The 13,888-nt window shown below is 35.4% G+C and overlaps 1 protein-coding gene across 1 annotated transcript; it reads right to left on the reverse strand.

Annotated features, from left to right (window-relative positions):
- Window positions 1-7,557: 7,557 nt before the first annotated feature.
- On the reverse strand, window positions 7,558-12,408 carry LOC113929887 (endogenous retrovirus group K member 7 Env polyprotein-like). Its single transcript, XM_027607112.1, has 2 exons — window positions 11,928-12,408; window positions 7,558-9,188 (listed from the first exon to the last, which is right to left on the reverse strand). Exon 2 carries the CDS (start codon window positions 9,152-9,154, stop codon window positions 7,928-7,930), a length of 1,227 nt encoding a protein of 408 aa, XP_027462913.1. The 5' UTR covers window positions 9,155-9,188; window positions 11,928-12,408; the 3' UTR covers window positions 7,558-7,927.
- Between the last annotated feature and the right edge of the window lie 1,480 nt (window positions 12,409-13,888).

Below are 13,888 nucleotides of genomic sequence, written 5' to 3' on the forward strand. Positions count from 1 at the left end.
GTTCATGACCACTAAATCAGCCCTACCAGAAAGATTAAGGAGGACACTTTGAGTGGAAAGGAAAGACCATAAGTGAGATATGAAAAGTAAAGGAAAAAACCCCACAAACTCAGTAAAAAATAAGTATTTCTCTAAAAATCAGTCAAGGGATTGATTATTCATAAAATAAAAGGATGCAAAATATGACAGCATATGCCTTCAACTGAGGGGGCAGAAGAGTAAAGAATGGCTTCAAACTTAGGCAATCATAGACTGCTATATGCAGAAGATGTTGTATACAAAATTCATGGTAACCACAAATCAAAAACCAGTAATAGATATGCAAACATAAAGAGAAAGGAATGAATATATATCACTAAAGAAAGCCAACAAACCATGAAAACAGCAAGAGTAGAAAGGATTGGAGAGGAAATACAAAAACAACCACAACACAAGTAACAGAATGGCAATAAATATGTATCTATCAATAACTGATTTGAATGTAAATGGACTAAATGATCCAATCAAAAGACACAAGGTGATGACAGTGGATAAACAAACAAGACCCTCTATATGCTGCCTACAAGAGATTCATTTCAGACCTAAAGGAGCATGCAGATTGTAATTGAAGTGAAGGAGAAACATTTTGTCATGCAAATGGATGTGAAAAGAAAGCCAAGATAGCAATATTTTTATTGGACAAAATAGAATTTAAAATAAAGACTGTAACAAAAGACAAAGAAGGGCACTATATAATAATAAAGGAGACAATCTGACAAGAAGATATAAAATTTGTAAATATTTAAGCACACAACATGGGAACACTGAAATACATAAAACAGTTAATAACAAATATAAAGGAAATAATCAATAGTAATACAATAATAATAGAGAATTTTAACACCTCACTCACATCAATGGACAGATTATCCAAACAGAAAAATAGCAGTAGCTTTAAAAAGATCCACTGGACAAGGTGAATTTAACAGACATATTCAGAACGTTCCATTCTCAAACAGTAGAATACACATTCTTTTCAATTTAACATTGAACATTCTCCAGAATAGATCACATACTAGGCCATACACAACTCTGAATAAGTTCAAAAAGATTGAGATCATATAATACATTTTTTTCTGAACACAATACTATAAAACTAGAAACAATGATAAGAAAAAAACCTGGAAAGACTACAAATACATGGAGATTAAATAAAATGCTATTAATCGATGAATGAGCCAACCAAAAAATTGAAGAAGAAATCAAAAGAAACAAAAGAAAATGTAAAGAAAATAGTCCAAATCTTTGGGAAGTAGCAAAAGCGGTTATAAAAGGGAAGTGAATAGAAATAAAGGCCCAACTCAAGAAGCAAGAAAAATCTCAAATAAACAGTGTAAACTAGCACCTAAATGGCCTACAAAAGAAGAATAAATCAAACACAAATCCAGCAGAAGAAACAAAATAACCAAGATTAGAGGAGAAATAAATGACATAGAAATAAAAAAAAATAGAAGTAAAACAAAACAAACAATAGAACAGATTAAAGAAGCCAGGAGCTAAAACAAAAACAAAAACAAAACAGGATCTGGTTCTTTCAGAAGATCAACAAAATTGATAAGCCTTTAGCCAGATTTATTAAAAAAAAAAGGATTCAAATAAACACAATTACAAATGAATGAGGAGAAATAACAACCAACACCACAGAAAAACAAAAGATGATCAGAGTGTATTATGAAAAAATATATGCCAAACAAATGGACAACCAGGAAGAAATGGATAAATTCTTTGAAACGTGTAAACTACCAAAACTGAGGCAGGAAGAAATAGAAAATTTGAATAGACCAATTACTGGCAATGTAATTGAACGAAAAAACTCCCAACAACAAAAGTCCAGGACGAGGCAGCATCACAGATGAACTCCACCAAACATTTATTTATTTATTTATTATTTTCTTTTATGTTATGTTAGTCACCATACAATACATCATTAGTTTTTGATGTAGTGATCCACGATTCATTGTTCTCATATAACATCCACCAGACATTTAAAGAAGAGTTAACATCTATTCTTCTTCAACTATTCCAAAAAATACAAGAAGGAAAATTATCAAATTAATTCTATGATGTCAGTTTTACCTGTTACCAAAACCTGATAGACACCTCAAGCAAACAAACAAACAAAAACATCAGGCCAATAGCTTTCATGAACATAGATGTAAAATCCTCAACAAAATACTAACAAACTGAATCCAACAATATATCTTAAAAAAATCACTCACCATGGTCAAGTAGGATTTATTTCTGGGTTACAAGAGTGGTTCAATATTAGGAAATCAATCAACAGGCTGCATCACCTTAATAAAAGATAAGAACCATATGATCCTTTCGATAGATGCAGAAAAAGCATCTGACAAAGTTCTGCATCCACTGATGTTAAAAAACCTCAATGAAGTAGATTTAGAGAGAAAATACTTTAATATAATAAAAGCCTTATATGATAAACCCCCATAGCTAACATCATACTACTCAATGGTGAAAAACTAAGAGCTTTTCCTCTATGATCAAGAAGACAAGGACATCCACTCTAACCCCTTTTATTCAACATAGTACTTGATGTTCTAGTCACAAGAATTGGAAAGCAAAAGAAAATAGAAGAAAATACCGAATTGGTAACACAGAAATAAAGTTTTCACTATTTGCAGATGACATGATAGTATATATAAAAAACCCCAAGAGGCTCTATGAAAAACTACTCTAATTGATAAATGAATTCAGACAAGTCACAGGACAGAAAATCAACATGTAGAAATCTGTTGCATTCCTATACATTAATAATGAAGCAGCAGAAAGTGAAATTAAGAAAAATATCCAATTTAAAATTGCACCCAAAACAATAAAATATCTAAGAATAAACTTAATCAAAGAGATAAAATACTTGTAATCTGAAAATTATAAAACATTGATGAATGAAGTTCAAGGAGATACAAAGAATTGAAAGACATACCATGCTCATGGATTGGAAGAACCAATATTGTTACAAAATTTCTACTACCCAAAACAGTCTACAGGTTAAAAGCAATCCCTATCAAAATACCAGCAACATTTTTCACAGGGGTAAAACAATCTTAAAATTTGTATGGAATCACAAAAGACTTCAAATAGCAAAAGCAATCTTGGAAAAGAAAAAAGCAACACTGTAGGCATTAAAATTCCAGAATTTGAGTTATACTACAGAGATGTTGTAATCAAAACAGTATGGTACTTGCATAAATATAGACACTTAGATCAATGGAACATATTTGAAAACCAAGAAATAAACCCACAATTACATGGCCAGTATCTTTGAGAAAGAAAGAATGAATATGAAATGGGAAAAATATACAATGGGTCTCTTTCACAAATGATACTGGTAAAACTGGAGAGGTACATGGTAAAGAATGAAACCGCACCACTTTATTTCACCATACACAAAAAAATAGATTAAAAATGGATTAAAGACCTAAGTGTGAGACCTGAAAGCATAAATATCCTAGGAAAGAAGACATGCAGTAATTTTTCTGCCATCTGTCATAGGAACATTTTTCTAGATATGTCTCTTGAGGCAAGGGGAACAAAAGGAAAAATAAACTACTGGGACTACATCAAAATAAAAAGCTTCTGTACAGTGAAAGAAAGAATCAACAAAACTGAAAGGCAACCTACTGAATGAGAGAAGATACTTGCAAATGGCATATCTGATAAAAGGGTAGTATCCAAAATGTATAAAGAACTGATGCAAGTCAACACCCAAAAAAACAAACAATCCAATTAAAATGAGCAGAAGACTTGGACAGACATTTCTCCAAAGAAGACATAAAGATGGCTAACAGACACGTGAAAAGATGCTCAGCATCACTGATCATCAAGGAAATGCAAATTAAAACTATAACGAGAGATCACCTCACACCTGTCAGAATGGATAAAATCAACAGGACAAGAAAGAACAAGTTTTAGTGAGGATGTGGAGAAAAAGGAACCTTCATGCACTGTTGGTAGGAATGCAAAGTGATGCAGCTACTGTAGAAAACAGTATGGAAGTTCCTCAAAAAGTTAAAAATAAAACTACCCTATTATCCAGTAATCACACTATTGGGTATTTACCTCCATGATAGATGATAGATAGATGATAGATAGATTAATAGATAGATGATAGATAGATGATAGATAGATAGTTGATAGATGATAGATAGATAGATAGATAGATAGATAGATAGATAGATAGATAGATGATAGATAGATGATAGATAGATAGATGATAGATGATAGGTAGATAATAGATAGATAAATAGATAGGAGCTCAATTTCAAAGGGATATAGGCATCCCTATGTTTACTGCACCATTTTTTTACAATAGCCAAATTATGGAAGCAGCCAAAGTGTCCACTGATATATGAATGGATAAAGAAGATGTGGTATAGATATACAATGGAATATTATTCAGCCATAAAAAGAATGATATCTTGCAATTTGCAACAACATGGATGGAGCTAGAGATTATAATGCTAAGAAAAATAAGTAAGTCAGAGAAAGACAAAATATGATTTCACTCATATGTGGAACTTAAGAACAAAATAAATAAAAAAAAGAGACAAACTAAGAAACAGATGCTTAGAAATAAATTAAAAAAGAGACAAACTAAGAAACAAATGCTTAGCTATAGAGAACAAACAGGTGGTTACTGGAGGGAAAGTGGGTGGGGGATAAGTTAAACAGGTGACTGGTGTTGAAGAGAGTACTTGTGATGAGCACTGGGTGCTGTATATAAGTGATAAATCACAAAATTCTACACCTGAAATTAATATATATTATATAAATCATTTTACCTAGAATAAAAAAAAACCCAGAACAATCTTAAATAAAATGAGAAATGAAAGAGAAGACACAACTAATGCCACAGAATTGCAAAGGATCATAAGAGAATGCTATGAACAATTACTTCCAACAAATTGAATAACCTAGAAAAAATGATAAATTTCTAGAATTATACAACCTACCAAGACTGAATGAAAAATAATGCAGATATGAAAAGACCAATAATGAGAAGAAGATTCAAATGGATATGGCTAATTTATCTTGAGAAATGTTCCAGGTAACATTGTAAAGCACATATAATATTATTAAATTTTAAATACATATTGAATGCTTAGTATCTGATCATCTTATTGGTTTGAAATATATATTGACCACTTAGAATTAGTTTACTCATTTATTTCCTGAATCAGTTAATGTTTATATACAACTAATAGTTCTCAGGCACTCTTACAGATATTGGAAATGCAATAATAAATAAATAAAACATGAAAATCCCTTTTCCTGTGTGATATGTCTCATATGCCACTAAGTAAAACATACTTAGCTAGCAATAGAGATACAAAAATAAACAGTGCAGACATTATAAATGTCCTTAAGAAGCATAATGTCCTCTAGGAAAGATAATTCATCACTGAACTTCAATACTGTGATACATGTTAAACTAATAGTGGACACCAGTTGATGTTGAATTTGAATAATGTGAATTATTCACAGAAGATGAAGTGTACTTTATTTTAGGATAATTGAAGGTAATGGAGGAGACTGTTACCAGAGAGCTTGTACCGCTTCTGGTCAGCAAGCTTGCCCATTACTATAAAGCTGTTTTCTTCAGAGTTCATGCTCAAACACATTCAAATCTGAATTATATTTCCAGGTTATATTCATGGTAATAAAATAATAATAATATCAATGGTTATGTTTGAAAGAGCCAACCTCTCTCTTCTTCCACTAGACAGCAGTGCCTCAAACAAAATGGATGATTCCAGAAATGGCCTGGGAGTTGAACCAGGAATGCTAGAGTGCTGAAAAAAGACAGACACATTGAAAACATTACTAGTAATATTGATTTATTTAGAATCAGGATGTGTAGTCAAATACACAGAGGATATGATAAATTAAATAGTTGGAAAACAGATAAAGTAGATTAAAAATGAGCTGGAAATGATTGAAAAATTAAATGCAGATGACTCAAGAGCTTTATATTCTAGTTTCTATATCCACTGCTGAGGCACACAGAAAGCATTGAGAGTCTTATAAGATCAGACGAAGATGGAATATCTTCATAATGTGTGTATTTTAATAAACTTATTCCATCCAACAGTGCTCTTATAAAGTCACATGTTTCTTCCAAGAGACAATTTAACTATCATGAAATAAATAATTCATGTAACAAAAATGGATCTTCATTCATGTTCAAATAAATGCTTCCTTAGAACTCTTTCCTTACTTACATTTAATTAAGGTATTTTGACTTTTCATTCAACTGTAATCTCTCTGTTACCATGAAAATTTCAGGTCATTATTAGATTCTAAGAAAAATCTCATTGTGTAAAAGAATGAAACTGGACCACTTTCTTACACCACACAAAAAAATATAAATTCAAAATGGATGAAAGACCTAAATGTGAGGCAGGAAATCATTAAAATCCTAGAGGATGACACATTCAGCAACCTCTTTGACCTTGGCCATAGCTACTTCTCACTAGACACATCTCCAGAGGCAATGGAAACAAAAGCTAAAATGAACTTTAGGGACTTCATCAAGATAAAATGCTTCTGCACAGCAAAGGAAACAATGAACAAAACTAAAAGGAAACCTTTAGAGTGGGAGAAGATATTTGCAAGTGACGTATCTGATAAAGGGTTATTATCTAAAATATATAAAGCACTTATTCAACTCAACACCACAAAACCAAATAATGCAGTTAATCCAGTTAAGAAATGGGCAGAAGTCATGAAGAGACATTTTCCCAAAAAAGACATACAAACAGCTAACAAAAACATGAAAAGAAGCTCAACATTACTCATTATCAGGGAAATACAAATCAAAACTGCAATGAGATACCATCTCACACCAGTAAGAATGGCTAAAACCAACAACACAGGAATCAACAGATGTTGGTGAAGATGCAAAGAAAGGGGCAACCTCTTACTGTTGGTGGGAATGTAAACTTTCCAGCCACTCTGGAAAACAGTGTGGAGTTTCCTCAAGAAATTAAAAATAGAACTACCTTATGATCCAGCCCAAAGAATAGAAAAATACTAATTCAAAGGGGTACATGCATCTCATGTTTATAGCAGCATTATCTACACTAGGCAAACTATGGAAACAGCCCAAGTTTCCACTGACTGATGAATGGATAAAGAAATGTGAGATATATACAAATATATATGCCATAAAAAGAATGAAAGAATGAAATCTTGTTATTTGAAATGACATGGATGGAGCTAGAGTGTATTATGCTAAGTGAAATAAGTCAGTCAAAGACAAATACTTATGATTTCACTCATATGTGTAATTTAAGAAATAAAACAAATGAACATGGGTGAAAAAAAGAGAGGCAAATGATAAACTCTTAACTCTAGAGAACAAACAGGTTGCTGGAGGGGAGGTGGGCAGGGGGATGGGTTAAGTAGGTGATGGGTATTAAGAAGGTCACTTGTTGTCAACGTCTAGTGCGTTGGGGTCCCTGGGTAAGGGTCGCGAAAGAACCGGGACACAGGGGATGCAGAGCAAAGGCAGCACTTGCAACTGCATGCTGTCGTTTATTTCCCACACAGCTATATACTTGCAGCAATCAGATAATCATAACAATGTGTACTTTCAGCACATAATGGGACTAAACTAACATCCTTGAAGAAAGATACATTAAAGAATTCTCTCAGCCACCCTTCCTCTGAAGTCAGCATGTTCTTGTCCTAAGAAGGAACACCTCTAATCTAGGCAAGAGCCACTTCTTGCTGATCCAGGCATTCAGAACTTGCAACATGAGATAAGGGGAAGAGAACATTTTCTCCTCCTGGCTCAGGTTTGCCTGGCTTTCCTAACTCTCACTGCAGTCCTTGAATGACCCTGGCTCGCAAGGGGCCTGCAAGCCTATGCCATCTCATTTCCCCCTTTTTTCTTTTGTTTCAGCAAAAGTGCTTTCCAAAGGGTGGCCATAGAATTCTGGGGCGGTTTTATATAACAGAAATGTAGCAGCGTAAAGCATAAGATAACAACTAGCAATACAATGCCCATTCCTCCAGCGGTATGCCCCAAACTCTGAATGATACCTTTTGGGTCTAATCCCTCAAGTTGTTTAAGGAACAAGTCTGCCAGAGTGGCAGCATCTTCAGTCTCAAATGGTCTACCAAATATCTCCTGAATATTCGTGTGCAGATTATTGATCATGTCAACCGCCGATGAATTACCTTTTAAGTATCTTTGGATGATGCTCCAATCATGCTGTGACTCATTATATTTTAAATTGGTAACACAAAAGGTTGTGGAATTCCAATCGCAACGCAGCCAAATTTGCCTCTCTAGCGTCAAGACCTTCTTTCCTAACCAACTCACAGTCTGCCTAAGGACATCTATTTGTGTTTGCAAGCGAGTATCAATCATGGTCTGGGAAAGCCAAAGGTCTCGGGAATCACGGTGCCAATTTTCCACGAAATGTTTGGTTTGCAGAGAGGTATGTAATGCTATACCAGATACCGCGGCCAGCGCGGTAACTGTGATCAAACTTAAAATAACCGTTACAATAATGCCGACAAAGCGTTTAGAACGTTTCAGCATTTTTTTGAAAAACTCCAAAACTAAGGTGTCCACGGGATTTTGAGCCCATGGTCGTTCTAGATTTACTGGAAGCCAAATGTGAGAACGTTGTTGCAAAATCATGAGAGAATATCCCAATTTAAATTCTATAGAGTTATTGATACAGGAGTATAGTCGGCATTTGGTACAGTTAATTCCATTATTGAAACTAAAATTCCCAACCAGAAATAGATATGGTAAAGGCACACAAGCAGTTACATTCATTTCTTTAGAAATAGTGAAGTTATAAGTTGATGCAGAGTTTGCTGTGCCAGAAAAAGTTCCATTGTACATTCGAACAGTCTTAAGCGCAGCTGCAATTTTCCATAAGTGCGTTTGAATATGATCAGGAAATTTCTGATGTGATATACGAGGGTCTGCAATGCCGCCATCTCCCCAGGCCATCAGTCGATGATTTACCACTGACTCATTCCATTGGCTCCGCGGCAGTATCATTTGTCGCCTCGGCAGAAGATGATACAGTAAGTAATGCACACATTCGAATTGGTCCTCGACCGGATCCATCTCGCGGGGAGCCAGGAACAGGTCCGTCCATCCTCTGTGGAGACATAAGCATAACCCTTCCCTCTATAAAGTAATAGCCCTGGTTGCCACTCTGCATCTGCAGCCGGTTTAAACCATATATATTCATTTAACGGAGGAGGAGCAGCCTCTCCCTCTATGAAATGCTTTTCAGCTCGGGAAAGAATATCTCCCTGCGGAAGATTCAAGAAATTTAGTGTAAATAGTGCCTGTATCAAAATGGAACACGCATTAGATTGAGTGAATGATAATATATGATCCTTTTTCCTCCTTTTTAATTTTTTAATTTGTAACTTTAAAGTACTATGCGCACGTTCTACTATAGCTTGTCCCTGAGGGTTGTATTCAATGCCTGTTTTATGTAGTATATCATACTGTTCACAAAAGGTTTGAAATTTTTTGCTGCTATATGCAGGGCCATTGTCTGTCTTAATAGTAGATGGTAAACCCATCACAGCAAAAGTTTCTAATAGATGAGTGATGACATGTTGTGCGGTTTCACCAGCTTGTGCAGTAGCCCATATGAATTGAGAATATGTGTCTATTACAACATGCACATAAGATAATCGCCCAAATTGTGTCACATGAGTGATATCCATTTGCCATAGTTCATTGGCATATGTTCCTCGGGGGTTTACCCCAGCCTTTATAGTGCGCAGATGTAAAGGTCTACAGATTGGACATTGCTTTACAATATATTTTGCCTGACAGTATGGAATTTTATATTGAACATGCAGTCTGCCGGCATTGGTGTGTAGTAAATTATGTTCCTCCTCCGCGGATGCAAACGACACCAAAGCATCCACTTGAGCATTACCATAAGCTAACGAACCAGGAAGATTAGTATGAGAGCGAATATGAGTCACATAGATACGAGCATTCTGATTCCTTAGCAAGGTTTGTAAGAGTAGAAATAGGCCAAGTAAGTTGGACTTATGTGAATGCACGACAGCAGTGCATATGTTTTTAAGGACTCCTACAGCATAAGCAGAATCAGCGATGATATTTACAGCAGAGGGAAAATCCTTTAACACCTGAGTAATGGCGAACAATTCATTTTGCTGAACTGAATCAAAGTCTGTATACTGAACCCAATATTTAGAAGAGGTCCAGTAAGCACTTTTAGTCTTTGAGCCATCGCTAAAGACCATAGGTGCATCAATTAGGGGTTGATCACTAATGATATCTTGAATAACAAATTCTTGTTTACGAAAGCAGTCCCATAATTTCCCTTTAGGAAAATGGTAGTTGACTTGGCCAACATACCCTGCTAAAGCAATCTGTAATTCTTCCATATTTCATAATAAAAATGAAAATTGATCCTTAGAAAGGGGGATGATAATGTCCATAATGTCATAGCCAGTTATAGTGACAGCCCTATCTCGAGCTTGTTCTATCAAATATGCTATTTGAATACCATATGGCGTAATATTTTTTGAGAAATGATGTTTAGTATAGATCCATTCAATGGGTAACTCACTTTGACCTAGTATAGCCGTGGGATATTGCCATGTGTTAAGGATGTATAATTTTAAAGGTAATGAGGGATCAATCCGGGTCAAGAAGGCAGATTTGATTTTTTCCTCTACAATTTCTTTTTAGGTGTCCTATTTGGCCACAACCAAAACACTTCATGTTATCTAGCTGCTTAGATTGTAGGGAATGCCAAGTAGTGGCCATGGTTTCAGCAAACAACTGCATCTTTCGACTTTCTGATGTTACATCCTTACAGGCCTCCATGAAGGTATTAATGTCTCCTGTATCCTTAATGGGTAAGATAACTCTCTTACAATCCTCATTAGCATTCTCATATGCTAGCAACTTCAACAGTTGTTGTCTAGCCTCTTCTCCAATAACAGTTCTTTCTAAAGTTAATTTTAAACGTGATAAGAACTCAACATAAGGTTCATTAGTCTTTTGAACAACCTTAGTCCATGATCCATAATGCTCCCCTGTTGGCCGAATACGTTCCCACGCTTCCAAACTAATCTCCCGTAGTTGTTCATGAATTTCTTCAGGGGTATTAACTTGAGCAGCAATATCAGAATATTGGCCTATCCCTGCCAACATTTGATAAGTTATAACCTGTATACGAGGGTTAGGACTTAATGCATTCTGGCGAGCCCGATCCATACAAAGCTCAGAAAACCACATCTGCCACTGCAGATATTCGGGCTCTTTCAGGAGGGCTCTACAGAGGACCCTCCAGTCTTCAGGAGAGAAGTTATTGTAATGTCGAGCTAGGCCATTAACTAGCTCCTTCACATAATGTGACTGTGGTCCATATAGAGACACTGCCTTTTTCAAGCGACCGATATCCTCTATTCCGATACCTTCATAATATGGTGCTTGTGCTACTCCCTGGACCAGGGGAGGCCTGATAACAGGAAAAGCAAAGACGGAATTACCAGCCTCGCTCTCATCATCGCTATCCTCTAGCGCATCAAGCTCAGCCAAGGCAGCAGAAAGGAAAGGATTCTTGGGAGAGAAAACTGGTGCGGATGGCAGAGGCCGAGCGGAGGGCTTTTTAGAGGACTTCTTAGATCCCTCCGCCATAGCCATAACCCGCTGAAAAACCATGTCTAAAGTACCCTCATCTGGAAACCAAGGATTCCATTCTCGAATCACTTTCAAACACATCTCAATATCAGTAAAAGCAACAGTGATGCCATAGACAGCAAGTGAATGCTTCAGCATTCGAACATAAGGAGTAGAAGTTTCTTGTCCCATAACCCTGTTATTTTAAGTTACTCACCCTTCCTGTACGTCCTTCAGGGTCCCTGTTCGGGCGCCAATTGTCAACGTCTAGTGCGTTGGCGTCCCTGGGTAAGGGTCGCGAAAGAACCGGGACACAGGGGATGCAGAGCAAAGGCAGCACTTGCAACTGCATGCTGTCGTTTATTTCCCACACAGCTATATACTTGCAGCAATCAGATAATCATAACAATGTGTACTTTCAGCACATAATGGGACTAAACTAACATCCTTGAAGAAAGATACATTAAAGAATTCTCTCAGCCACCCTTCCTCTGGAGTCAGCATGTTCTTGTCCTAAGAAGGAACACCTCTAATCTAGGCAAGAGCCACTTCTTGCTGATCCAGGCATTCAGAACTTGCAACATGAGATAAGGGGAAGAGAACATTTTCTCCTCCTGGCTCAGGTTTGCCTGGCTTTCCTAACTCTCACTGCAGTCCTTGAATGACCCTGGCTCGCAAGGGGCCTGCAAGCCTATGCCATCTCAACTTGTGATGCGCACTGGAAGCTATATGTAAGTGATAAATCACTACATTCTACTCGTGAAACTAATATTGTACTACATGTTAACTAACTAGAATTTAAATAAAAGTTTGAAGAAAAAAAAAGGACTGACAACAAACCAAGGAAGAGAGTGGCAAAAGGACATCTAAATTTGCCACAAAGGTTTTTTTTGTTGTTGTTTTGTTTTATTTTTGTTTTTGTTTTTGCTTTTATCATATTTGTCTTTTTCTTGATTCTGCAGTCATGGGGTGGCTAAGCATTTGATTGTTTTTTCCAGACATCTGATAACGCTGTTCCAGCCATTTACACTAGTTTTCAATGTTTATATTGAAGAACATAAACTTATTGCTGCCTACTTTGTTACCCTGTTGATGTCACTCCCAGACACAGTCATATTCTGACCTCTTTGCCTGTTTGACCGAATTGGTAGCTTTAAAATTTTTGTAAAGCTATATTTAAGTTTTCTTTTATTTTCTTCTTAATTAGTGCTTATATCACCTAAATATTTTGTTCCATCATTTTATTGTTTATCACTGTATTAAATAATCCATTTTTTCTTAAACTTTATTGGTGCAAATAATGTCAAAAACATAGAGTAAATTTTTTGCAAAAATTGAAAGTAATTTTTTTTTGGATATGCTTTTTCTCTAAATTTTGAGTAGAAATTTAACCTTATATTTGAGCATAAAACATTATGTAGGTTTAGACCATTTAAGGGGGCACTCTTTAAAGTTATATATATATATATATAAAATGTGACTTTTTTGTATTAGTTTTATGTCATTTATTATTAAGTCAATTCTTACAACAATAGTATAATATATGCTATTATTTTAATTTTAGACATTAGAAGACTAAACAAACTTTAAGTGTTTGGACCAAATTCACACAGTAACAATGTGACCATGCTAGAACTCAACACAAAATTATGTTTCAAAATCAAATCCAATTAAACAAGAGGGCACTCTGACTCTCAAAATTTTGGTTGCTATTTCTTTACTCATCTTTGAATGAATATTGGTTTATTCAATCGTGACACTTTTCCAAAATTCTTATGCATATATATTTCTCATCTTCCAATATCATATATAAATCATCTTTCTAGAACATAAGTTAGATGGCTGGTTGATGTAAGTTTACATTAGCAGCTTAGTGATCTGAAAGCCTAAGGGGCTTGGAGAAAAAATAACAGGTCACAGACAAACAAACAGATAAAATCTCATTTGAAAAAAAAGTGTAGTCTTGAGTTCACTAGCTGAATTCATTTCTAATGGTTCTGAAAGGTAAAATAAATCAATCTCTGATAGTTTCCTGCTGGCTATCCCTACTCTGCATATTCAGCAGGGGCTTTACATTTCTGATGAGTTATATTGCATAGAAATAGGAGCATAACTGCTGCAGATTTTAAACTCAGTAGAGGCTTGAGACCTGAAAGAGCCCTCTGTAACTTAAAACTT

The sequence above is a fragment of the Zalophus californianus genome, chromosome 5, assembly GCF_009762305.2.
Source record: "Zalophus californianus isolate mZalCal1 chromosome 5, mZalCal1.pri.v2, whole genome shotgun sequence".
NCBI classification, from domain to species: domain Eukaryota; kingdom Metazoa; phylum Chordata; class Mammalia; order Carnivora; family Otariidae; genus Zalophus; species Zalophus californianus.

Coding starts and splice junctions, on each gene's coding strand:
- LOC113929887 (XM_027607112.1), bottom strand. CDS start 9,154: ATGGATCCGGTCGAGGACCAATTCGAATGTGTGCATTACTTACTGTAT.